At 49.4% G+C, this 26,426-nt stretch overlaps 1 protein-coding gene across 5 annotated transcripts in view; it reads right to left on the reverse strand.

The window, feature by feature from the left end:
• Positions 1-26,426, reverse strand: part of LTBP2 (latent transforming growth factor beta binding protein 2) — a 73,031-nt gene that overhangs the window by 31,856 nt on the left and 14,749 nt on the right. For 4 of the 5 annotated variants that reach the window (XM_058835601.1, XM_058835584.1, XM_058835592.1 and 1 more), the window contains exons 3-8: positions 25,471-25,714; positions 7,522-7,703; positions 5,936-6,106; positions 4,167-4,367; positions 3,566-3,834; positions 1,921-2,023 (exon numbers count right to left, since the gene is read on the reverse strand). In XM_058835601.1, coding sequence (XP_058691584.1) covers positions 1,921-2,023; positions 3,566-3,834; positions 4,167-4,367; positions 5,936-6,106; positions 7,522-7,703; positions 25,471-25,714 — 1,170 coding nt within the window. The remainder of the gene's footprint in view (positions 1-1,920; positions 2,024-3,565; positions 3,835-4,166; positions 4,368-5,935; positions 6,107-7,521; positions 7,704-25,470; positions 25,715-26,426) is intronic. The other variant, XM_058835609.1, reaches the window with a different exon arrangement.

Below are 26,426 nucleotides of genomic sequence, written 5' to 3' on the forward strand. Positions count from 1 at the left end.
ACTAGCCTGAATGCCTGCCAAAATCACAAGAGCCATTAAGTCTCCAAGGAGGGACTTCATCACCCAAAGCCAGGGATAATTTCTTGTGGCATAGGAATACAAAAGACCCCCATGGATACATTTTTCAAATCTCCCTGGAATTAATCTGGAAACAATACCAGGCAAGCATCTGTCAACTCAGTGAAGACCAGCAGTGACAACTTGCCTTGAGCTGCAGCTGCTCCTGGGACACAGAGCATGTGTTGAGCTGTGAGCTGGGGGGCCTGCTGACAGCTAGGAGTCACTTCTTGAGTGCATTTGCTCTACTGGTTGGCTGACTGCAAGGAGCACGTGGGGGTATTTTGTGTCTGTTTTCACATCTTGGACACCTGTGGCTAGACACATTTTGAAGCTCTAAGTCCAGCAGAGCAAATCACTGCTGCAGCTCTGGCTGCATTCTCTGCAATCACCTTGCATCCTGGCATGGAGAAGGAGAAAGGAGGTGCAGAGCTTTTGCAGCAATCTGCAGCCCAAATGAAGTATTAAGACCCCCTGCTTTCTAATGGAGGGATCACAGAAAGACAGGTGAGAAACAGGGAGACTGCCATGGGATGGGGAAGAGAAAGCCATGTCTGGGGTTGTGAAGGTCAGGGACAAAGAAGAGGGGCTGAGGCCTGGGTGGGGAATTTCCTTGTCTGTACTAAACCTGCTGACCCCAGGGTCACTCCCACACCACATATGCCTAAGACTTTTCTGGGGCATGTGGGTGAGGGCAGGCAAGCAATAGCATAGCCAAGGCCACAGCACAGCCATGCAGCTTGGGAAGATGACAGCAATCAGAACTCCCAAGATCTGGACTGGGTTCCAGGATGCTGACAACCTCGTCTGTGATTGCAAAGAATTTGGCTCCAGTCAGCCCTACCCCTGGCTGAGGAGGAATTGAATTGAGGGAGGATAATGAGACACAAATTCAGCTCTTGGGAATGTGTGTGTAAGTGAGCAGGAGAAATTCTGAGCAGAGCTAGAAGTCACCAATACCACACTTGCTTGCAAAACCTGCCACCTTGCATACCTACACTCTGTTCAGGAGTCCAAGATCTCCTGAACCATGGGGTCTGTTTTCTTTGATCCAGTGTGAGCAGGCAGGCAGCAATGAAAGGGGGCAGGCAGGCAGACAGGCAGACAAGAGGTGAGCAGCTCCCTGCCCACACTCCAGTAGGTGAGTGCACCTTGCCCTGCACCACACCCAGTCAGCACTGGATGCTGGAGCCACTGTGCCCACGGGACTGCCTCCTTTCCAGCCAGGAGTCCTCCTGCATGGCCTCTCCACCGCAACACAGGATGGGACCATGGTGCAAGGGGCCACGCTCGTCATGAAGCACCCTGAGCAGAGCAGATGAGGAATCCCCATCTCCTGATAGATCAGTCTGTCCAGCTCCCAAGTGCAGCAGAATCAGAGCTGGACGCCCATGCCCCTGGAACGGACCCCGGGTGTGCTCTTGCCAATTGTTTGATGTAGTGTTATTTCCAGAGCCCCTGCCAAACCCGTGTTGGGCCCAGAGCAAGCCCGTAACTCTATAGGGCCAAGTCTGCAGCCTCCTCCTCCAACCTAGAACTGCGCCTCCTTAAACCACGGCTGCTTTTTTCCTGTTTCTCCCTCTGGATGGGGCTAGCATTGTGGGAACTGTTGGCTGCATGAACCTGGGCCCAGCACCCAACCCTGGGCACTGTTCCGTGGTGGGCTGGGGCAGCAGCTGGCATGACTCTGCACTCACATGGGACATGCTGCCCATCCCCAAGGACCTTGGGCCAAGAAGAGCCACGTATTACAACCCGCAGCTCTGCTCCCTGCCTCAGCTACATGAGCAAATAATTTTTGCTCATCGAGGGTGCAGGCTGCCCCTCACACTGTCCCAGCTCCTGGCCAGCAGTAGTACTCACCTGGCCGGGGGGGACAGGCCAGGCACTGGTCCACACCCCAAAAGAGCCCCACACTGCCGCAGCAATCCTCCAGCTTGGTTAGCCCTGGCAGGGGGTTGGTGCACTGCGGAGAGAGGAGCAGATCAGGCTTCTGTGGGATGCAGAGGGAACTTGTGGTCAGCTAGTAGGGCAGCAGCACAGCCAGCACAGGGAACAACTGTGTGGGGTCAGAGGCTAGCATGGCCCTCTTGGCACAGGTCCCCACTGGGACACAGCGGGACCAGGGATGTGGATTAAGACAGTAAAAAGTTTTGCAGACAGAACCTCCCTTGACTGCACCCTTCAGAGGGGAAGGGGCCATCAAACAGAGCAGAGATGAACCAGAGATGATATCACCTGGCAGAGCCCCAGAATCAGCCCCTTGCCTGGCTGATTAGCCTGTGAAATGGGTGCAGCACTCCGGCCCGGCAGGGAGCTTGTTGTCAGGCACTTTCCTCTGCTGAATGAGTCTCTCTTTCCCCCCACTCTCGGCAAGGCCCTCTGGATTACAGGCTTCCCCATTAGAGCAGAGCTGCTGGGCCCACAGGCTGGAGCTGGCCCCCGTCCAGGCACGCGTGGCCGCCTGCCCAGCACTCGCATACCGATCGGCTCGGCTGTGGCTGAGCGGGGAGAGGCAGGCACTCCCCGCCCAGCTCCTCACCCTCTCCCAGGCACGGCATCAACCCACATGGGTGAGGTGTGAGCATAGCAAGGGTACCCCCTGCTGCCCCTAGAGCATCTCTTACAGCCTCTCCAGGCATCTATAAGCATCTCCGTGCATCATCATCCTCTGCTCCTATGGTCGCAGCATTGCCGTGTCCCCACAGAGAAGCAAGCCTTTTCCAGCCCTGGGTTCTGATCTCCTCTATTTTTGCACTAGAGAATGGCTAACAATATTTCCTGCTAGAGGCTACTTAGATAGGAGTGACTGAAGGATGGGATGGGAACTGGGAGCAGCCCCCCCCGAAAAGGCTGGGGAGCAGTGGGGATGGGGCTGAGCCCCAGACTGCCAGGCTGGGGATCTCTCTGAGCATGAACTGCTCTGGGGGAGCTCACAGGTGTTCCTGTGGGTGCCAAAAACCTCCAATGCTTTTCAAGTGACGCAAGAGAAACATATGGGGAAAGACAAAATAAGAAATTACAATGACTGTGGGACAGGGGTGAGAAAGTCCCTCACGTGCATTTGCTTCCCAAGCCCCAGTCGAGCTCTCCAGGAAGGCATCGTTCCATGGAAATCAGACTTCCATTTATCGTCTGAGAGGGAAAGGAATTTTCCTATGTTTTATACGTTTCCTACAATAATCGCAGAGCGTGGCTGTAAATGTTGCTATAAATAGGGCACCCTTTTAAAACCAGACTGTGTGTGAAAGCCATCAAGTCTGGGCTGTGCTGCCCCAGGGCGCAGCCTGGTCAGGGCAAGGCAGTGAGGTCTCTCTGTTGGATCAAAGCAAGGAATTTTTTTCTTCCCAAGTACTAACACATGGCTGCCTGTGCCCATGGCACCTGCATGATGCCCGTGCTGACACTGAACAGCTTCACAGAATAAAGCCACCCCCAATATCCCAAAAGCCAATGCTCCCTTAGCCCAGAAAAAGTCATAACCCAACGACTGAAGATGACCTCTTACCTGCCCGTGGAGAGCCTCCCGAAAGCACCTCCCGAACAGCCCCGGGGCTCTCTGCTGTTGCTGTCTGCTCTCAGTGGCAATGCTGTTGCCATTCCCATGGGCATAGGTGTACCAGGGCACAGCAGCCAGCTGAGGCACCAGGACTGTCTCCACACTGTTTTCCTCCGACACCTCTGCATCACCCCGCACCCTGGCCACCTGGTGAATTTGCACGATGGCTTCTGGAGGGTGGTCAATGTGGACGTTCACCAGAGAAGGGTTTAGGGAAGCTGGAAGATGAGTTTACACCACATTTGTGACAATCTGGTAAAATTTGGCACCCAAAGAATATCATCATAAACAAAGTCACATGGGAGGAGAGGTACACTGAGCCCACCAGGAAATCTAGGCGAAGACTGCATCTAAGAGAAAATATTTCTCTGGCCTAAAAAGAGGACCAACCTACCAAAGCCTCCACAAGAAACCAGGGAAACGTCCTGTCTAACAACCTGGCCTGAAATGGCAAGCACAAGGAGGTAGTGGCCTCCTCAGGCCTGTTAAAAAAAATCTGAGGAGAACAGTAGGAGTAAAATGTGATTCTGAAGCCATTGGCCATGCTCACCCAGCTGGTTGGACAAGGGCAGGGTGTATGTGGAGTGCCTCATGGAGCTGCCAGCTGGGGTCTTTGGGCCTCTTCCTCCTTGCTTCTTTTCCAAAGAGGGAGCTGGCAGGTGGCAAAACTTCCCTGTGGAGTTGGAGGGACACCAGCATTCATCCCGGCCCACGCAGCGCCCTCCGTTCAGACAGGGGATCTGACAGAAGTCTGCAAGGCAAAGAGAGGCCTGCTTAGAGTAGGAACTGAGACAGTCTCTGACCAAGGGCAGCTGGGGGATGCCAGGCAGGTGCACCTGGACAGCACTAACCCCATGATGTCCCAAAGACCAGGTCCAGCACTGGGCTGGGGTCAGCACTTGCAGCCTGGAGGCAGGCTCAAGTGCTGCTAGGCAACACCATCTTCCCCAAGCTCTGCTCACAACTGGAGTCATGGCTTTAAGAAGATGAACCCTCCCTTGGTCTCTGGGGCTACAGTCAGGCTGGGGCACCCATGTGCTGGGGGGCTGCCAAGGTGGTGTTGCTGGCACAGCAGGATCTCTTGGAGTGGGTCAGGAGCTATGGCAGCCATGTGTAGCCAAGTCTGCCCAGTTTCTTCACTTCTGCATCACCCCCTCCCCACTTGGCAGGGTTTTTACTCCTAGCCCAGAAGGGAACTCTGCAGGATGCGAGAGGCAGACAGAGAGAACAGGCAGAGAGCCACATCCTCAGAGCCTGTCTCACATCCAGCCCTGGCCCTGCCAGCAGTTCATGTGGGAGAAGTGTGGAGTGGGACAAAAGAATCAAGAGCAATTCATCTGCACAGCCTCAGAAAAACATTCACAGATTAAACCAAAGTCATGTCTTTTCTGACCTCATCAGATGCTTGGAGCAATGCAGAGCATCTCAATGTGAACTACACTCAAGCAACACATGGGATTCCTTGGCAGATTATCCTGACTCATTTCAGTGTGAGATGAGACATTGCTGCTCCACATTCCTGGATAGCTTGTCAGGTTCATCTCAGGGGATGAACACCTCCATCCTGTTTCACGTTCACTTGCTCAAGCCCAGCACCCAGTTTAGGGGGAGGAGATAAATTTTTGAAGTGGGATTTAGGCAGAAATTTCTGTGAACACAGTCTTCCATCGGTGTCCACAGCAGCGAGACTTTTTATTCTCTCAGTGTTAGAAGAATTTCAGTGCTACAGAGGCACTCAAAGGACAAGTCTCAACAAGTCCAGCATGCTGCTCCCACCAGCTGGCTCCAAGACAATGTGACCAGCCCACAGCTGGATATCCCAGTGACTTGATGAGCAATCCCAGTGGCTCTGAAAGGTGAGCAGTGGTTTCAGCAAGCCCTGTTTATAAGAACAGTTTGCAACCTGCAGCCAGCTCTCCTGGCTGCCATGTGAGTGAAAGGAGAGAACAGGAGGAAATTAGGTGATGAAAGTCAGCCCCAAGACTGGATGCCAACTAAAGCAGTGAGCTGGCTCTGAGAAGAAGGGGGTGGTGAAGCTTGGCAGCAGGCCTGACTCAAACACATACATCCCCTCTACCCAGGGTGAGATGGAAACAGGGTGTGCTTGCCCAGGAAAGAGAGCAATGAGGCAAAGTCTGTATTTCTCCCCCAGAGAGAAGCTCCAAAGAGCCCAGAAGACACCTTCCAAGGCACTGAGAGAACCCATCGCTTCCTCTCCCTACAGCAGCCCAAGCCCTTAGTCTGTAGAGTCAGGAAAAGCAGGAAGAGTAGAGTAGGGAAATAGGCAAGAAAGTAGGTGGAGGAGATAGGGGTGCTCACAGATGCGGAAGCCAGATTTGGGATCGTGGTCATGGCCCCCTTGGCTATAGAGAGTGGTGGTGTCTCCTTTCTCGCAGCTGTTGTAGCAGCGCCCACTCTGGCACGTCTGTTTGCAGATGGTGGGGGTGAAGACAATTTTTATCTTCCTAATCTTCTCTGTCAGGTTGGCCCCTATGAAAGAAAAAGAGTGCTAAGTGGAAACAGCATCTCCAGGCCAGGGGAGCTGTTATTCGCAGCTCAAGCTCCAAAGCATTCCCAGTGCAAAGAGGGGCCTTTGTGCCTCTCCAGGTGGTGGAGTCACCATCCCTGGAGGTGTTTATGAAAAGACTTGATGTGGCACTTAGTGCCATGGCCTAGCTGATGAGGTGGTGTTAGATCATTGATTTGACTCAATGATCTTTTCCAACCTAGCTGACTTGGCAATTCTGTGATTCTGTCTCTCCTTGCCCCTTGCCCATTCCAGCATGTTTTCTGCTCCAGCATCTGTAAGAGTTTGTCAACACATGAACAAGGGCAAGCAGCGTGCTCTGCCTGCCCAGTTGGGGTGGCATAACAGTGTGAAGGGACACACATGCACTGACTTCATCACAAAGGGAGTTTTTCCACTTTTAGCTATATTCTTTTTCCAGCCTACATCAGTAGTCGGAAGACTGGCTGCTCTTAAACCACTGGAAGTCTTCCCACATGAACACACTGGCATCCAGAAGAGAGAGTATCAGGTCTTAAGAAAACCATTGTCTCCCTACAAGTGTCCCCTGGCCTCCTGCAGCTACCTGTGGTCCTCTCCTGGTCCCTCACCATCCTCCCATATGATGGGAATTCACACTCAGATCTCTTCAGGATTTGTGGAAAATGGTCAACAGACAGAACTATTTTGTAACCAGCTGGCTTGACACCACAGCCTTCCATCCCACCCCAATGGGACAGTCATGTGCTGCCCTTGCTGTGCTCACCCCCCTTCCTGTTTCAATCCCCACTTTCAGATTACAGCTTCAACCAGGTTCATGGCCCTGCTTCTAGGGGCTGAGGTGCCACACGGTGCCTCCTTGGGGAATCACAGCTTCAGGCGGGAACCAAGCTGCACAAGACAATGGGCATCTGTCCTAGCTGGGAAAGAATTGAGGCTCAGCATCTGCATGTCCCAGCAGCCTGGCCTAATCCCTGCTCATGTCAGAAGGCATCAAGGCAGCAGCCAAAGGGAAGAAATAAATGCTGGTTGCACAATCTGACCTTGAGAGCTGCTCAGCCTGAGGAGTAAGCTGGGAGCCACCATTCCTACAGACTGAGGCAATTCCCCTTCAGGGCAATGTGCTGGGGTAATGTTCAACATCTCTGAGATGCAATTGTCATATCCCCTGGCTCCTGCCTCAAGCCATCAGCATTTTGCTTCCCTGATGTGTCTTCCTTCAGTAGGACCTCTTTCCTTGCCAAGCCCAGCAATGCCCATGCTGACCTTCCCTTTTCATTCCACTGAGCAGCACAGTCCTGGGAGTCCATGGTTTCTTGGTGATCCCCAGTCAAAGTGTTGCCCTTTCCCATGACCCCAGCGAGAAGCCCCAAAAGAGTGACAGCCTTGCAGGCCTCACCCTTTGCAGACAAGGTGTGCTCCTGGGAAACAGCATGTGGGCCAGAGCTGCTCTGCTCGTGTCCGTTTCCATTGGGGAGTGCATTAGAGGTGAGCTGGCCATTGCTGGCTGGGTAGCGCCGGACAGTCCTTGATGACCCTGTCTGCTGAGGGGAGACAGGAGAGCCAATTCTGCTCTGAATCCTGTGGAAGAGAAAAAATGAGCCAATAATGCCTCACAAGTGACTTCACTGACCCACAGTGCCTGTCCACCAATGTACCTTGCAGCAACCTTCACCGCCAAGCTGCCTGAGCTGCCACCTGGACACAGAGATTTGTCGACCTGAGCAGGATCCCACTCCTCCCCTACTTCCAGTCATCACCACGGCACACTGTTTCCCTCTAGGAACCATGCCCCATGTCCTGAGCCTGGCAGGACATAGTATTCACCAAGACACCCTACCCTCTCTGGACCATCACATCGGGCTCTCCTTCCAGAAGGATGCTCCAGCTGCCTTGAGGAACTTCAGCCTGCCCATCACCCTCAAGGTCTGTTCCTTGACCACAGCAAACATAAGCAGTTCCAAATACACTTGTTCTTATGGTGGAAGTTTTTTCAGGACCTGCCTTCCCAGCACCAAACAAGCACTAAAAACACAGTAAGACAGTCAGAGAAGATGCCAGACCATGCAAATACAGAAAACTTGGCCCACGAGAGTCACAAACAGGAGAATGACCAAGAACTCAAGTCTGTAAGAGCAGTTACAACTTTCTGCACTAACTGCATTATGACACAGAGAAGCCATCCAGCTCTCAAGGTCACACTTCATACATGCTCTTTTATAAAGCCACATAGACCACAAAGCAGAGCTCTTTGTGTTAAAGATCTTGATCCACTGCACTTGCTCCCATTTCCTTTTACTGCACTTAGCCTCCAAGAGGGTGCTCTGCTTTCCAACACAAGTATCTCCCTCTCACCTGCACCACCTGCAAGGAAAAAGGCTTAGTACAGCCAAGGAACAAAACAGGTTGGCTGCCCACAAGCTCCTTGGGTTTCTTTGAAAGTCCCACTGAAGTGCCAGAGAGGTCTATCCCATTCTGTGGTTTTTGCCATCTTCCCTCTCACAGTCAGCACAGGAGATGTGTTACAGTGTCTGCAGGCAACACAGATTTCTAAACCAAACAGGACTGGATGATTCAATGAGAATTGGCTGACGGCAGCTCTGCCTTGCAGACATTCCTTGGATAGCTTGGAATAACAATAAGATCTGGGGAGATGGAAAGGGAGCTCATGCTGTGCTGGTATTCAAGCAGGTCAAGAGCAACACACAAGGTAACTGTCAGCCAGGGAGCCTGAAATCAGCCCTGAACAACGGAAAAGATAATGCACAGGTCAGTTAATTGGAACTAAACGAAAGGAATACAAAGTGAGGTCAAGTCGAGGAAGTCTGTGAAGAGCCACTCTTGTCAAAGGAGTCCATTTTCATAATTTGATAGAATTAGACACATGCACACCAACAAGATGATACGCTATGCTATTTCAATAAAAAAATAAACAGGGCAGTATGATGTCAATCGGGCACATGCAAAATTAATAACAAACTGGCTGTGTAACAGAACACAAGAGGTAGTTGTCACTGGGGAGGGAATTAGATGGGTTCCAGGGTGATCAGTGTGAGGCCTGGCACGATTCAAGAATTTCATCTGGAAATAAATATTTTTATTTTGAAATAAACATACAATCGACATTGCTAATGTGTGCTGCTGACACAAAAATTTGCAATGTGGTGTATAGTGATGAGAACAGAGCAATCACACAGAGCAGTTTGGATCTCTGTGGAGGGTAAATACATCCAAGCAACATGGGATTTTAATAGAGCCAAATGCAGGATTACACTTCTAGGAAGAAGGAATGCAGGCAGCAGCTGCAGATAGTTGGAGATGATCCTGGAAAACAGAAATTCTGAAAAGATTTCAGGGCTAATGACAAGCAATTAAATATGAACTGTCAGTTCAATGCCCTGACATTAGGACATTGAAACACGTCAGGAACAGGGAGATATTTTTGCCTCCCTACACGTCCTCATCACAGGAGGATGTATACATTCTATAATATCATCCTAGCTGTGATGTAAAATATGTCACATCTTCTAAGGGATGTCAAAAAAATGGAGGGAATACAGGAAAAAACATGACAGAAATAATTGGAGGACTGGTGAAAATGCCTATCTGTAGGAAACCTAAAGTATTCAATCTCTTCAATTTAGGATAAAGAAGATGAAGAGGTGCTCTGATTAGAGGGAACAGGTTTCTCCATAGGAACAAAATGCCAGGTGTAAAGAGCTAAAAACATCTGCAAACTGAAGCAAAATTATTCCTTACTAGAAAGCATGCCTACATGCAGCAGGATAGCTGTCTTCCTTCTGCAAAAACCTCAGCAGCAGATTCCCAAACTCCTGATACCACCTCTTCAGGAGAAGAGAGTCTGCTGACAAATGTATTTCTTGTCTTGTTAAAATCAAGATCTAAACTGAGATGAGGACAGCAAATAACACTCGCTTTTCAATAATCAGCAAGGCTAGCCAGAATAATTAAAAAGAAATGAACCTTGTTTCAGTTCTACCTCAGTCTCTTTCAGAAGCTCCCCTGAGACTCTGCAGAGTACCACCTACCCCAGACGGCCAGGGTGGCCAGGCATGACCTGCCCACACATTGCTGAGCTACTAATTCAGCCCTGCAGCCAGAAGAGGAACTTCTGATGCCTGTTATGTACTGCTTTATTACTGCTAGTTTTGTTAGTGACAAAGGAAAAGCCATATGGAACTCTAGGGAGGCTAGGGAAGAGCTACCAAGCCTTGGAAGCTCAGTCACATTTGTTCTCTGATCTCTAGTAAGGACCAGGCACAGCCCTATGGGTGGACACGGCTGGGATTCCAGGGTCTTTTGCTGCAGAGATGGAAGCACCCTGAGGAAAAGAACTGCATTCCCCCAAACAAACAGTGACTGTCAGTGCAGGCCCTGAGTTCTGGAGAGTCACTGGGTGAAGGTGACAGGTAGCATAATACAGGGAAATCAGCTCTCCTGCTTGAAAATCCTCATATCATGTCTACCCTTAAGAAAAGGGAGCTTGCTATGTGCAAGTAGCAGAGCTTGGCTGGTCTCTACACACTGCTTGCCTGAAGGAACTTCACCCCTTTGGCTTTAGGAAACATCTCTTGTCATTCCCAGGATTACCAAATTTTGTAATAAAACCCACAAAACCCCATAACAACAACATGTGAAGGACTTTAAATAAAATAATCATTAACATTTCATTTCCAAAGAAAAAGGGATTACTTGACCTTACTACAAGGGGCAGTGCCAACTTCACAAAGGAAAAACAGAGTAGGAACATTATGGTTTGCAACACTTGAGGAAAAGTCATCCTACTGAGATCCCATTGGCAAAGCATTCCAGTGTGAGCTGAAGCAGGGAGGAGGTATGAGGAGGGTCAGATTTGCTTTGAATTAATTTGTTTATTTGGTTCTATTCTAGGCAGATGAGCACTGGGATTTGTGGACTGAGTTGAGTAACACCATTCTAGCCTGGGCTGCAGAAATCAATGGCAAAAGACATCTTTCCATCTCAATTTGTCATGCTGTGAGCTGGCTCATGGTCAGGGAGTACAAAACAGAGGTTTTTTTCCCTCCAAACCTCCAGTCCAGGCTGGGCAGACAGGGACTGGCTTGCTTGAAGTGTCTCAGGAAATACACCTGAGCTCACCGCAGCAGCACTGATCTGACCAGAAACCATTAGCAATCCCTATCCTTTGGATGGATCTCAGTGAGCATAAGGCCAGAGCTTGGCCAGTTCCCAGGGATCTGCACTGCTACAGGTTCTCTCATTGGTGTGGCTGTCCTAGGGCTAAGAGTGAGCATGGGAAACGTGGGGTAGCTCCAAATCAGCAGAGTGTGGAGCTTGTGTTACCACGCTCCATGCCTCCACCTGCTTGAGAAGAGGCAAAGAAGAGACAGAGGAGTTTGACACTTCAAGTACTATGTTCCAGTCACTTAAAGTCCCAGGGCCTCATATTCAGTCTTACAGCCTCCCTCAACGTGGTATTACTCACTTCCACTCCTTCAGCCAGGCACATGGCCAGCGCAGATCTCTGCAAAGAGGCACTGGTCCCTTCCTTCACAGCCTGTTTCCAAGCAGCTGGTTTCCCTGCTCTTCATCCATCAGAGATCCTGACAACTCTCTGTGTCAGGCACAGCCTGTAGGGCAAAATCAGCATGCAGACTCCTAGGACACCTCTCCTTCTGGGCTGTCCTGTCTCCCCACCTCTGGAGTTCACAGCAGCAGTGGTCCAGGACAGAACATGGGGCAAGGAGGGAAGGCAAAGGGAGCAGCGTTCTCCTTCCAGGAGCATGTATGTGTGTGCTCCTGCCAATGCCTACCAGCTGAAAGGGCTCTGTCTGAGTGACCTCAGTCACCTTCACATGGAAATACCTATAACAGGTACTAGGTGCTTATCAAAATTAAGAGATTTGGAATGGGAGGGAGCTGTGCAGACAGACTGACCCACATCTTCAACAGTTCAAAACTATCCAACAAGTGCTTTTAGCTGCCCTATTCTGAGGTGCAGGTCACTGACCTGGATTCCCTATAAGCCCAAGGACATATGCTAGAAGTCAAGAGAACTAAGGGAGGTCTGGTCCCCTACATTCTAGTGCTACATATCCCTGCAGAACCCAAATAACACCTGTATTTCATTCAGCAAGGGATCCCACAAATTGACACAGCAATTTTTTGTGTAAACATTTTATTTTCAATGAATTTTGGTGCCACTTGCACTCTTCTCTGTATTTACTTTAGGCTTAGCAGGGTAGAGAAGGTACAAAAATATTGTATGCCCTGCATATCATGGCTCTCCTGCCAGTCCCAGATGAACCTACAGGGTGCCTGTTCTCTGAACAAAACAGGTGAGTGATTTCCTGTCACTCCACTGAGGACTGAGCTGTCAGACTCCCAGAAAGTGCACAGATGGATAGGAGGATCTCTGTTTTCTGAATCAACCACAGGGTTTTTTTTAAAGATTAGATACACAGAGTCACAAAGTCACCAAGTCTAAATCACTGAGACTGAGGTATCCAGAAAACAATACTGTTTTCCAAACTCACTGTATATAGAAAGCATTTTCAAATCCCTGATCACTTCTGATGATCATAGTTCTCTGGGTAAGCAAAAGCCAGAGGGAGCACAGGTGGGCAAACTGTTCTCTTAGTGACTTAACACCAGGCATCCTCCTTGGAGCTGGAGGCAAAGATGGCAAACTCTTCAAAGCACTTCCCTCTCCCCAGAAGCAACACCTCAGTCTTTCCTGGACTTAGCTTCTATCGGCTGCTCTTCATCCAGCTGTTGACTTTGGCCAGATTGCTAGTGAGCTGGGAAACCGTGGGTTTTTTTTTTCTATTTGTGTAAAGGAAATGCAGAGCCAAGTACCACAAGAGTATTACTGGTTTTTCATCCAGCCTGCCTCACCCTCTCCCCAGCCAAAGCCTGACAGACCACAGCAGGGTGGATGGCTTGAGGCACTGTGGAGAGAGTGAGTCCTGGGCAGTGTGGTCAGCAGGGAGGGGCACTAACCCCAGACAAGGCAAGGGCTGGAGAGATGAGGATTGGAAATTCACTGTTACAGCTGAAACAAACCTTCACCGTGCTGAATATCAGGGAGAGATGACAGAGACTATTGAGACCTAAGGAGCAGTTCTCAGAAGGGCAACCATAGCACTGGTGAAAACAAATCGGAAGATAAACAGCTCTCAGAGAAGAAACTATATTCCCAGGGTCCAGGAAACCCCATCCCAGGGTCCAAAAAGCTCCAGCTCTCTAAATATAACCAGCTTGCTGCTTGGGATGCAGTTGCTGCCTCTAGGTACCCAGAAAGGATGTGCTGCCCATGGGGCTGGGAGCAGAGTCCCACAGAGGGGAGCCACTGCAGCACTGGTAAGTCCACCCCAGCTACTCCAGACTGCAGCCTGCATGTGCATCTCCAAGATGAGTGGGCTCAGCCAGAATAGAGTCATGCTCAGGCCCTGATAACCTGCCAGGGCAACAGGCAGGTTCTCCTCTGGATTTTAAATGCTGAACAATATACTCGGTGTCTGTCTTGTTCATCTGCCTGTCACTCTGGCAAGATGCCCTCCCTGCTTGGGGCCACAGGGACCAAAATCAGTGATTCACTTCCCCCTTTGTAATGCTCAGCAGTTGCTGATTTTCCACTAAAGCATCACAGAAGAATGGGCAGCCTTAACACCAGCATCTGTGTCTATGGGGGAAAGAGAAGCAGCCAGCCTTGGAAAGGAGTAAATTGACTGCAAACCAGAAACTTCCCCTTTCTTGGACTCCAAATAGGTTCCTCAGCAGGCAGAAAGGATTCATGGCTCAGTCGGCAGGCCCTGGAGCACAGGAGAGGCATTGCTTAGAGACCATTAAGTTTATTGTCAATTAGCTCACAAACATGCTGACAAGGAAGACAGCTCTGGTAAGACTCTGGGAGGAGAGGGAAAACCACACCATACAAGGCACCTGACTTCAAGCCCACCCACATTATGTCCATAAATCCTGTCTTAGTTTGTTATCTCCAGGAGCAGCAGAAATACCACTGAAACCTCCCTGCTGTCCCTCCTGCTGGTGTCTTCAGCCCTGGTACCTCCCATTCAAATGTGGGAGACCCTGAAGTCTGAAGCCCATGTTCCCCAGTGTTTGGTGAAATGCAAGGGAAGTTCTCCTGCACAGGAGAAGCAGCCACCAGCATCCCACAGGCAGAAGACCTTCTTGGGAGAGCCAAGCAGAATCAATGTACCATGCGGGCCACAAGAATGGTGGTGCCTTTGTGCCAGGTTCACAGACACCTACAGCCAGATGTCATGCAAGATGGGACACAAGACACACAAAACACACAAGACACACAAGACACACAAGACACACAAGACACACAAGACACACAAGACACACAAGACACACAAGACACACAAGACACAGGCACCTGGACCATCACAAGCTGCAAGTCATCCAAATCTTTTTTTCCCTTCAAGACCTCTAGAGCTGCTGTTGGCACTGATGCCATCCTTTGCCTTTGTGTGGAAGGGCACAAACAGCACTCACAAAGTGGGGCTGCAGGGCCAGGAACACGTGTCAGGCTCCGTGCCACACAGTATACTCTGTCACTGGCACATGCCATGAGCCATGTCAGACCAGCACCCAGATGCCAGCCCTATCCCTTATGACAGCAACTAAGAAGCTCTCACAGAGCCCACATGGCTCTTATTTTGGGTTCTCACCTGTGCCATATTGCTGTGGTAACTCCAGCTACCTGCTCCACTTGACATGTGCCAGTGGCTGGCCAAGATTTCTATGAATCTTTCACTACAAACTGTAGCAGCAGATGTGCAAGTCCATGGGACAGCAGAGTCACCAGCTGTCTGCCTCATTCCACCAAGCTCAGACTCCACCACCACCACCACCACCCTGGCATCCTCCTTCTTCTGGCCCCCAGAGCAGTGCAAGTGCTGCAGGGCCATCCTAGCTGGCTCCCAGCCTGCCATGTACTGTGTGAGAACGAAGAGGGAGAGGGCTGGGAACTCTAATTTTATCTGTTCAGGAGTTGCCAGATGCCACATACTCAACTGAACCCCTCTAAGCTCACAGACAGCTAACACGTTCATTTTAACCAGTCTCTTGGGATCTAATTTGCTCCTTATCCAAAGTGGCTGCTCACATGCCCCCAACACAGCTCTCTGCTGATATTAAATGCCTTTCCCTTGCCACATGTGCCACAAATGCCACCTGCCACTCTACTGAATGCTCTTCCTTGCTCTCATGTATTAGGCAGTGAGCAACTGACTCCCTGGAAGAAGTCCAGCTCTCCAAGCATGGGAACAGCACCTGCCTGGCCCAGCGAGGCCGCAGAAACATGCCCTGCACAAAGGCATGGCATCAGGTGGTCACCTGGAGCTGCAGATTGTGCTCATGGTTGGATCCATTAGACCTGAGTGCTGACCCATTAAATGGCCAGAATCATAATTTCCAAATGTCAAATGTGATAAAGAGCTGTCTGCAATCTGCTTGTCTCCAGAGCTGGAGTGCAGGCCAATGCCAAAAATAAAAATGCAGCCTGCAACTGCTCTGAGCTTCAAGTGGAGCCAACAGAGGAACCACACCAGGCTACTTGATTACAAATGCCACATTTAGGCCATACCTTCCTTGACTAAACAGGGATTTAGATGGTGAGGGAGACCAGGAAAGCTATCACCTCTCTGGCAGAACTTCCCAGGCTGGCCTGTGGTGCTCAACTCACTCCTTTGGGCTGAAACAATGAGAAAGCTGCCTCAGTTCGCTCCCCTTGCTGCACAGAGGGGCTGGTGCTGAGCAGCACAACCAACAGGCACAGCACTGCTGCCAAATGCAGTCACACAGGCAGTCACACACCTTAGTGATTAGAGACACATCCAGCTGCCATCACATGAAGGTCTCCATCAATGTCACCGTTTACTGCAGACATCACCCCACAGCCACAGCCTTTGCACCACCACAAACGTCGGCAGAAGCTGCTGGCATAGTCAGAGAGCTGGGCTGTGAGTCACAAAGTGTGACCACCCCACTTAGGGTCAACCTCCCCACCAACCACAGCAACACCTCCTCTGTCCCTCTCCTACTCCCCATCCTCCCCAGGACAGGGTCCTACCTGGCAGGGAAGAATCTGTATTTAGGGCAGTGGCAAACAAGAGGAGAGGACAAGATATCAACCTGTGCATGTACACACAAGCACACATATCTCTGTCTCAAAGGGTCCTCTGTTTCCACAAGACACAACAGCTGCAAGCTGAGGGCCTGGCTGCCATCTAATGAAACCTGCTGCAGGGGCATTAGCCAGAGAAAAGCTCAATATTGGCTGCGGGGAGGTCACTCATTTCCCCCATAACGCAATGAGAAAACAAGCACATTTGAGTTTCATTTCCATCTTGTTGACTAGCAACACCCACCCCCTTCACTAGGCTGCCAGATTCAAAGCCCTGAAAAAACACTTTAGCCTATTCATCCTCGCACCCACAGGCACCCCTGGGAGTGGGGGGAGTCAGCTGCCTGCCCACTGCTCTACACAGGACAGGGGGAGGGCTGGAAAGGCCTCTCTCATTCCAGGCATGTGAGTGGGGTGAAGAGTTTGTGGCTGAACACACACACACAGCATGAGAGCAACAACGTGAAGAGACGTGTGTAGTGCTCTCATCTGAAGAAGTGAAGGCTTTTCATCTACAGCAGGTGGTCTCCCACTCATCCTGGGAACACTGTAGATCTAAGACATATTTTAAGCTAAAATAATGGTTAAACACCCAGCAGGATGTCCTGGCCTTTGGATCTATTACCTCAGTGTTGATAGGTCTTCTCACATCGCTCCATCCCCAGCCACACGCAGAATTCCTGCACCTGCAGCACTCAATCCATGAGAGCTGAGCTGGGATGTAACCTTTGCTATCCACTCTTGAAGTCTCATCCCTGCTGACGATCAGGGAATGAGCATCCCAGTGATGTTTATTCTGCACTGTTCTGCACTGGCTGCATCCCTCCACTTGCTCACTAGCCAGAAGACTCCTAGCCATGTAAGCACGATGCCTGATGGCAAAGCCAGTGACTCCATGACCACGAATCTGCTCTACCTCTCTCATGTACCTTCAGTACGTGGCCTTCAGTACCCACACCAAGGGCTGTAAGGGAGGAACAGGTTTCCCAGCCTGCTCCTTGAGAAGGGATGCGGAGCACTGCACCTGCTTTGGCCACCCCTGCACCCCAGCTCTGCAACAGCACAGCTCCAAAGTCATGGGGAAGGCAAAGCTCCAGTGTCATTATCAACCTGTTATTACATCCCTGGAATAGTTTGGCACATTGCTTTTTAGAAAGCCATACCGTTGAAAAATTACCATGGCCACCCTGCCAAGGCTACAGGCAACCTAATACACTCTGCCCCATCCTGATAGCCTCAGCCTCCAAGTATGTTCCTCATCCTCCAAGGCCAACATTTGGCTCAGTTTTGCAAATGTGGGTCTGTTAACCATTCCCCTCAGCTCCCTCCCTCCCTCCCTCAGAATTCTTTCCAATTTGTCAAGATCTTTTCTGGCAATAAAGAATTCCTTGACTCAGAGCAGGAGCTCAGGGTGTACAGGAAAAAAAACCACCTCATCTGATTTGGGTCTTTTGCCTCCAAAGTCCATCCGTCTCTGGTATGCACCACATGCATTACCCTCCATTGACTAATTTGCTGTTTACTTCTATGCCGAAAAATCTTAGCCTCTCCTTCCAGGTTTCTTCCTCCCATAGAGGATATTTTTCCTTTAGCAGTATCAGATAAGATTTTTCCATCCTGAATGTCTTCTTAATTCCTGCCTAGATGTTTAGTTTCTGCCTAAATGAGAACCTTCACGCAGGTGAAAAAAAAAATGAGGTGGTGTGGAGAGCAAGGTACTAATCCCACCAAGCACCAAGCACTCAGGGCAGCATTTCTCAGGATGCTTTTGAAGAATGGAAAAGAGAACAAGTAGATTTATATGGAGACTTTTAGATCTTAATTTCAACCACTTCTTGTATCAAATCAACTTCAATTAATCCCTTGCTTCCTGCTAGCACTGGTGATTTATGGGAAACGTTCACAACTAAAGAGAACAGCTTTGATTTTACTGAAGTATCAGTTTAAACCAAAAAAGGCAACACACAGTCAGGTATGAGAAACTGCAGTAATCCACAGGCACAAGGGAGCTGAAAGCAAGATAGATGACAATCCTAATTCAGGCATCAGGAAAACTCTCCCAGCATTTGATCATGTAGCCTTAGTGCTCTTCTAATAACTTTCTTTTTTATAGAACAGCTATATAAATTGTATTGTCATAAGTGTCCCAAATGATATATGTATAGTATATAAAATAGGCTATAAACTGGATTTTCTGTACTACCTTACCTACCACATGTACAGTGTATTTGCCCTGCACCCTGCTCTCTTGCATGGAGTCTCAGATTAAGCTGACAGTAGCAACAATCTTCTTTCAGTTAGAAGGAAAAGTACATTTAAACTGCCTAAAGACTGCATTAAGCTATAGGAATGGCTTCCAAAGAGGGGCAGAAAGAAACAGGTCTAATGTAAAGACCATATTTGGAGTTTAAAAAAGGGGCCTGAAAGCCAGCTATTCTCCTGCTGCTCTGAAGGGTATGCAACCCCCTAGAAAGTAAATACATAAAACATATAAACCAGAATTGTGCTGACAGCTTTAAAACACTAGAAAATAAAGCAGCTGAATCTGGTGCCAGACTAGAGAAGGTATATAATGTAATTTAAAAATAGGAGTATTTTTATATAAGAAAAATGGCATTTACGCTCCTCTTGAGTAGCTTGAGATTTTCCTTTAAGTTTCTCATCCAGCTTGCCAAGGACTTTTGACTATGTCAAAGCAGGAAAGGGGCCGAGATCTGGAGCTTATGGAGATCTCATTGTCCTGAGTGACATATTTTCCTTTTCACATATTCTCACCCTGAGTGGCACTGGCTTTTTAGTTTCAATTTTTTAACAATGTCTCAGATATCTACTCAAAGTTGGCTTTGGATCAAGGAACGTAAATGTTTGGCCACCTTGTGAAAACCATATTGCCGAAGGGAAGCACTTCAGAAAGCTGCAGTTAGGGTTTATCTGCACTGGAAAATATGCCATTCAAGTAACAAGCATAAAGGCACTGTAGTGGCACAAGGCTGGAACTGGTGTTTTACCCTGGGAATTAAACATCATGCACTGTGGATCTCCTGGGCTGCTCCCATACCAAATGAAGTGGGAAAGCTGCCACAGCCCATGCCACAAGAATGCACTTAAATGGGGGGGAATGCTTCTCATCAAGGGCTGGCTTTAATTTTCTCTAATATTTGGATATTAATAAATTGTAACACTCATAAATGTGGACTGAGTGAGGAGAAGAGCAGAAGATGCATTCAGTAAGTAGGCAGATAGTATAGACCTCCTCCTAGTGCTGGACATATGGTAGGAAACAGTCCTGAACACTCATCAGCAACCCAAGTAAGGCAGTAAGCAAGCTCCCCTTTTTCTCATAAATGTGGAAAGTTCAAAGCTGGCAAGACAGGAGGCTCCAGATCCTGCTTTAACAATTAAGACAAATCTGTCTCTGTTCGGAGCAGCATCTTTAAAAAGCAAGTGACCTTGCAGTGAACTTTTTGTTCTATCTGCTAGTCCTCAATGACAACAAGCTCATCAAGCTGATTTTGCCAAGCCACAGTTCTCAATGTTGTGCTTTAAATGGCCAGCCCAGGGCACACAGCTTTGTATCCACCCATGGGCTCCACTCCCCTTTGCAATGGGTCATGCTTGACATTTGACTACCACCAGAACAGGATTTTCAAATGAAACAGAGCAATTTTCAAATGGGGGGAAATACACTTTCTCCATCCAGCAACCTCTGCCACACACCCAAGATCCTCCCGTCTGCTTGCTCCCTGCTGTTCTAATCCTTCACTTCCAGGAGAGAGAACAGAGATTTTGGCAGAGCCTGCCTGCTGGCATGAGGTTCCCAGTGTTCCCAGGCCAGGAATGCTTGCCACAGCTCCTCAAGGGCTGCGTATAGCCCTTCCTCTCATCAGGAAGGGAGGAGATGTCTCCTCTAGGGTGCTGCAGAAGGGAGTCTGAGATCAGAAATCAGTGGGCCAGGCATGTTGCAACTCAGCCTTCTTCCTTTTCCATCCTGAAAACACCAGGCAACTCCCAGCAACTGCCTTGCCTAAACAGAACCCTCTCAGAGGAAGCTCCCTGCCCTCAAGAGCTTAGCTGCATTAAGCTGTCTGCACCGTGTCTCAGCACCTTACACCACAGCTATGCCCTTTTCCCTTGCCTGCATTAGTGGGGAAATGCTTTACAGGTCCTAGACATCTCATCTTCAGAGGAAGGATGCCTTGCTTTGCAAGCAGCCATCATCCAGCACATACGTCTCTTCCAGGCAGCACAGCTCCCTTGCACAATGCTGGCTACAGATTTATGTGCAACACTCCTGGCAGAAGGGACCTTCTCAGGTGGCAGCAACAGAACCCTCCACACACACTGCCCAGAGTCAAAGGCATCTGGTCAGCCATCCTGAGGGTAAGGGGCAAAACCCTTTCCACTCCCTGCTAAATAAACATGAATTCTGCTGATACTCCAGCCTTAGGAAAACAAAGCTGTTTCCATTTAGCTCAGCTTCTGGGCTGAGGTGCAACTCCACCCGCACAATCATCCATCAGGGCTTTGCTTCTCCAGGCAGACATTCAGGCTGAGATCAAGAAGAGGGAGGATTTGCAGCTAGTCCACACCGGGAGGGCCTCTAACACCCCCAGGATTTTGCTCTCTCAGAGCACTTGATGTTCCAACCGGCACAGAATGAGGGCCTCTCAGCTTCTGCAGCAGCTAACAAGTCTCCACAGGCTCCCTCAGACAGCTGACTCCAAGTCTCCAGTGAGCCACAGCCTGCTGCAGGGACCTGGGGAGCAGTACTCATTGCTTAGCCTTATTTCCAGGGATGACAGTTTGAGCATCACCAGCTCTGGTGTCAGTAAAGGGGAGCCAGAGCTGCTCTTCTCCTAGTCTAGTCCTTCCCTGGGCAAGGGCTGAGCTCAAGTAAGACTGAATATATCCTCTTCTTCAGTCCCAGGGAGAAGAGAGATTGCACACCACAGAGGCAAGCCAAGGATGGAGTGTTTCTTACCTGGTACCTCTCCAAACAGAAACACTGATGGCTACATGTAGCTCCACAGCACTGACGCCTGTGCTCAGCACAATGTTCAAGCTGGCCTTCACATCCACATCTTTCCAAGACTGCCAGGACACCCAGAAAAGGATCTATGACAGCTACAGTGGGAATGCCCACAGGTCCATTCACTAGCCCTCACATCTGACAGGTGAAAATACGAACCAACCAGTACAACCAGTTGCATATGACTGGTACAGCCCTGTTGCTCAAGGAGCTGCCACTTCTCAGCAAGGGCGAGAAGGTACCCTGAGGGTAGAGGACTGACAGTAACATCTCCTGCTGTCCCAGCTGCACTTCCTGGGCTCTCCTGGCAGGGAAGCCACAGAAGGCCACTTGTCCTTCCAAAGCTCTGGAGGGCCTGAAGCAGAACCAGAAGCACATACATACAAGAAGCAGAACCATGAAAACAGGCAGCTGTCTGGTTGTGCTCTTCACCAACACTTTTTGGACTCCTACAGACTCCCAAAGACTTCCTTCCTCCAGACCAGATTACTCCCCACAGTGAAGGTGCAGTCATGATAAGCAGCAAGTCCAACTAGATGAGGATAAGAAATCACTTTAAAGCAGTCCCACCACTCAGGTAAGTGGGGAATATTTTGGTCCAGGCAGTTCCTAACTAATTCAGCTGGCTGCTCTCTTAACTCTCTCTGAAGACTCACTTCAGAGCACATTGAAACCAAAAGCAACCCAATCTCTTCTTAGAGACCAGGTCTCTGTGGAGGATTCATGGGTTTTGTTGCTTGTTTGTAGGGAATCTAATATAGAACTGTTCTAGTGCATGGCTTCAGAGCTTCTGATTGTTAGCTCTGTACAAACAATCACAAATAAAGCCAATATAGATGGAAAGAAACAAAAGGAGAATGCAAATTCACTCATGTGAGGATTGATTTCCTGTCTTGGCACAGCAAGACAAGGCTTAGATGTCTATAAGCTCCCACTCTTGTGCAACTCCTGCTTCTTACCAATGCAAATGTACAGGGAGGTCAGGGACTGGGTGTTTGTCAGGGAACTCAGAGTCTTCTCACAACCACTGACCTAGAACCACCAGTGTCCTCCATCCGCTATACCATTCAAGAGTTTCTTCTACCTCTTCCTTATTGACAAATCAGACAAGTAAACCAGCTCCTGTGAAATTGTGGCAGATTGACTAGAAAAGGTCAGTATCCACCAGCACAACCCCCCCTCATCCTGGAGCAGACCACGGACCTGACAATCCAAGCTGTTCCTCTCACACTTGACAGTCACCTGAACTCCAGTGAATGTAGCTCTGAGTTTGCAGTGCCTAAAAACCAGTCCTCATGATTGCAAACATGAGAGAGCTCTACCTTGCTCTTTTAGGACAAACTTCCTGCTTTTGCTACTACAGCCCAACTGTATGAAGAAAGTTTCATGTGAAAGCACAGAAAGTACTTCAGTGGAAAGGGATGATGTTGTCACTGCAAGTTCAGACAAGTCTAAGAGTGTGCTTTCATGAGACAAATAACCAGCCTAAGAAGTGACTTCCCCACCACCAAAAGGGGAGTCCCCTTCTTTCCTCCTCTTCACTGCTAGACTTGCAATTCTGTCCAATTCTTCTGGTCTCATGATCTTCCAATAAGCCAATTTCACTCACTAAAGTGACAGAAAATTATCCTTTATTTTGCTGTGTTCATTTTTTTTCTGGTTTATGGAACTGAGCCAACTCACACAGAGACCAGATGGGGACCAACAAGTGAAGCAATGGAAGGGTATGGCCAAGACCATGCCTTTGGCTGCAGATGCTCGCTCTTACAGGCTCTGCAGCTAGCCCAGAAGTTGGCATGCTGAAAGGGACACTCAAAAACATTTGGGAAACAACTCTTCTAACAGCAATAAGACTTTTAAGTCATGCAGTACCACACCATGTTATAAGTTCCACAGACCACAGAAAAAATCCAAGTGAATTGTACAGAAGAGCACCCAGGGGCTGAAGAGAGGCATTTCAATGCAGACCAGTGCCAGGGTGCAGGCAGCCCTCCACCTGCCTGCAAAGCAGACCTGTTAAACATTGCCTGGGCAGCACAGCACCCAGAGGTATGGTGACAACTCCCTCTTGGAGAGACACACAGCAGCCTCAGTAAATCCTTCAGGATATCTCCAGAAGGCAGTCAGTGGTGGACATGTCCCGGTGTCCTGCCTGTGGCCATTGCAGAGGACAATAGTCAAATTCTCTTGCTGAAGCATGGGATAAAGGTGACATCCAATGATCCTCCATCATGGGGAGGGAATGAGGAACAGCATAGTGTGGTCCTTAATGGAGTCCTATTTCCTTGGGATAGTGCCAGAGGATTTAAGGTACATTGGGCAGCTGCGCATTCAGCAATCCCAGTTCAGTGATTACTAAATGCTATGTCTGACTGACTGGACAAGAATGCTCTGCCAGTGCCTGCACAACTCTCTGTCCTCTGTGTGGAGCCTGAGGTCATGTTCCTTACTGGGAAAGCCTTCAACAGGTGCTGTATCTCCAAGGACACTGTTCCCTGTCCCCTCCAGTCCCTCCACACAGAGTGGTAGCACAGAGGGGTAGGAGGAGGTCATCACTGCAGGGAAACTTGTCAGCAATGCCCAGGATCACAGGCACGTGAGAGGGCTGCATGCTCACTTGGGTAGCAAGCATCTCTTAGAGCAGCAATGACAAGGGCTTGGCCACCTCTCCCTGCCAGCATCATCTCTGCCTTTCCTGAATTTGGTTTCTATCAGATAGTCTTTCATTTGGGCACCAAGATATGTCCTCTTCAGTGAGCTTCTCAGTGCCAGTAAAATCTTTGCCAGTCATTTGTGCCTCACCAAAATTGTTGACAGCCAAGAGTCTAGAATTGTCTCCAGCCCATGTGTTGCCTCTGCTTCAAAAGAGACAGAAAGGCAGTAGCTACTGTAGGAGAAATGGGCACGTTGGAAACAACCTGCAGGAAATAGAAAAACAAAGGCCAAATTGCTCTCTCCTAGGGCAGCTCCAAGTGATGTTGACAGAGAAAGCCAAAAGTTCAGAGAAGCAAAGGAGAAACTGTAGTTACCTCCTGGTTAAGCACTTGTAATTTGCTGCAATGTCTTCCTGATTATGACTGAGGGGCTCCTGCTGGAAGCCATGAGAAAATTCTCTGCTTTGGTGCCTACCAACTAAACCAGTCTTTCTGGCCCAGCAATTGAGTGAACAGCTCCAAGAAACATAGGGGTCTCTAGGGGTGATGCAGTCTAACACTTTGCTCCCATGTTCACAGACTCTTTCAGAAAAGTGGAGATGGTCTAAAAAAACCCAAACTACTAATATGTGTGGGTTGTTGTACAGCAGCAGGCACTGCTCTCAATGCTCCATCCCCATCAAGCTGCTGACACAGTAGCAGTGCTTATTAGGAAAAGACACCTTGCCTCATCCAGCAAAAACAGCTACAGATCCAGCAGGACGTCACAAAACACAAAGTTTTGTTAAAAAGTGGTAGCTCAGGTACAGGAGCATCTCAGCATTGATCTGAGGAAGGTGTGCTGAAGCGCTAAGTTCTTCCTCACATCACCCAAAAGACCAGATGATGCCACAGTTCTCACCCTGAGCTTAACACACTCCTCAGAGTCCCCCCTGCATGGACCTCTGAGCTCCAACAGCTCTACTTTTGCTTCTGTACCCACCTGGGTACCAAAATGATCCAAACCACAGCAAAATTACTCAGAAATATAGAACAAATGGCTCAATAATTGCTAGAGTCTGCCAGGAGACATCTGGGAGTGTCATTGTTTTGCTAATATCAGCACTTACAAGCACACCTCATATGTGTGTACTCTTCTGTGGGTACTACCTGGATATATTGCTCTAAATATATCCTCTTGTGAAAGAGATTTACCCACCACTCCTCTGTCCACCCTGTTACTACCATGAAGGCTGTTCACCAACAGGACAAAAGCAAACAGATGACCTTCACAGTTCTCTTTCCTCATGGGATCATCATCAGCTCACCTCACTCCTGTGTATTCCATGGGACTGAAACAGAGTCCCTTGCAGGGACAGCAGGAGCTGACCCCCTTATGTCAGCTACCACAGCCTATGGAGGAGTTTTCATCAATGGTCTCATGAAGCAGAGACTGTAGCCCAACTGATCAAGGTGTTAGTTGCCTGAGGGATTGGCAGAGCACCCTGCCAGGAACCCGCTTTGACTTACACAGCTGGGACGTGCCGTGGGATGGGCGCCTGAGCCCCTTTCAGGGAGGCATCCCGCCCTATTGTGCTGGTCCTCCTCCGGAGGGAGCTTGTGGGGGGCTGGAAGGCAGCAACGGCGCCAGGCGGGTGGTACTCCTGCTCAGGAACAACTTCTTCACATCGGAAGCCCTGGAAGCCTGAGCGACAGGTACAGACCTGGGGGCGGCTGCAGGAGCCCCTGTTCTGGCATGGCGGGTCGCAGACAGCTGAGGAGACACAGAAAGGCAGTTAGTGGACACAGGACTTTAGCCCCATGGTGGTGACATCCAGCTGGGGCAGCACAACTGGGACAGTCCCATCTCATCTCTACAGGCAGGTGACCTTCACAGTCTTGGTGTTACAACTGCTGTGGGCCCCTAACACAAGGTCACCTCTACTCTCTACACTGCTCTCTGCAGAACTCTTCTCCAACAATACTCATTTTGGAAAGTTCAGAAACGAGCAGCATGGCCTGCAGAGAGCACATGGCCACCAGCATTGCCCAGAGTGCTCTGGACAGGAATAGGTCCTAATTCACAAAGCAAGGGATTGCATGTCTCCTTTAGTCTGTTTTGGGGTGTGATTTGCACAGTGCCCCGGCCTGTCCCCTTCAGTGCTTTCCAGCTTTCCTTCCACAGCTGATTTTGGAGTCACTGTGCTCAAATTCCTCCACTGCTACAGGGACTTACAGTTCATTAACCTTATGCCTTAATCAACCTCTGAGCCTGCGTGTTCCTAATTACAGCACATCAGCTTCAGTTTGCGCCCTGGGAGGAAAGTGCTATTAATTATACACAGGACCCTAACACTTCCCAAGTCAACAGATGCCAAATTGGGTTTATAACCCAGCAGTGGCAGCCAGGAATCCACAGATTGCTCCAGTAGGACCAGGCTCATTGTTCTGAGCAAGGGTAATTGAAAAAGCACTGGAAAACAGTG

The sequence above is a fragment of the Poecile atricapillus genome, chromosome 1 (genome assembly GCF_030490865.1).
Source record: "Poecile atricapillus isolate bPoeAtr1 chromosome 1, bPoeAtr1.hap1, whole genome shotgun sequence".
NCBI classification, from domain to species: Eukaryota; Metazoa; Chordata; class Aves; order Passeriformes; family Paridae; genus Poecile; species Poecile atricapillus.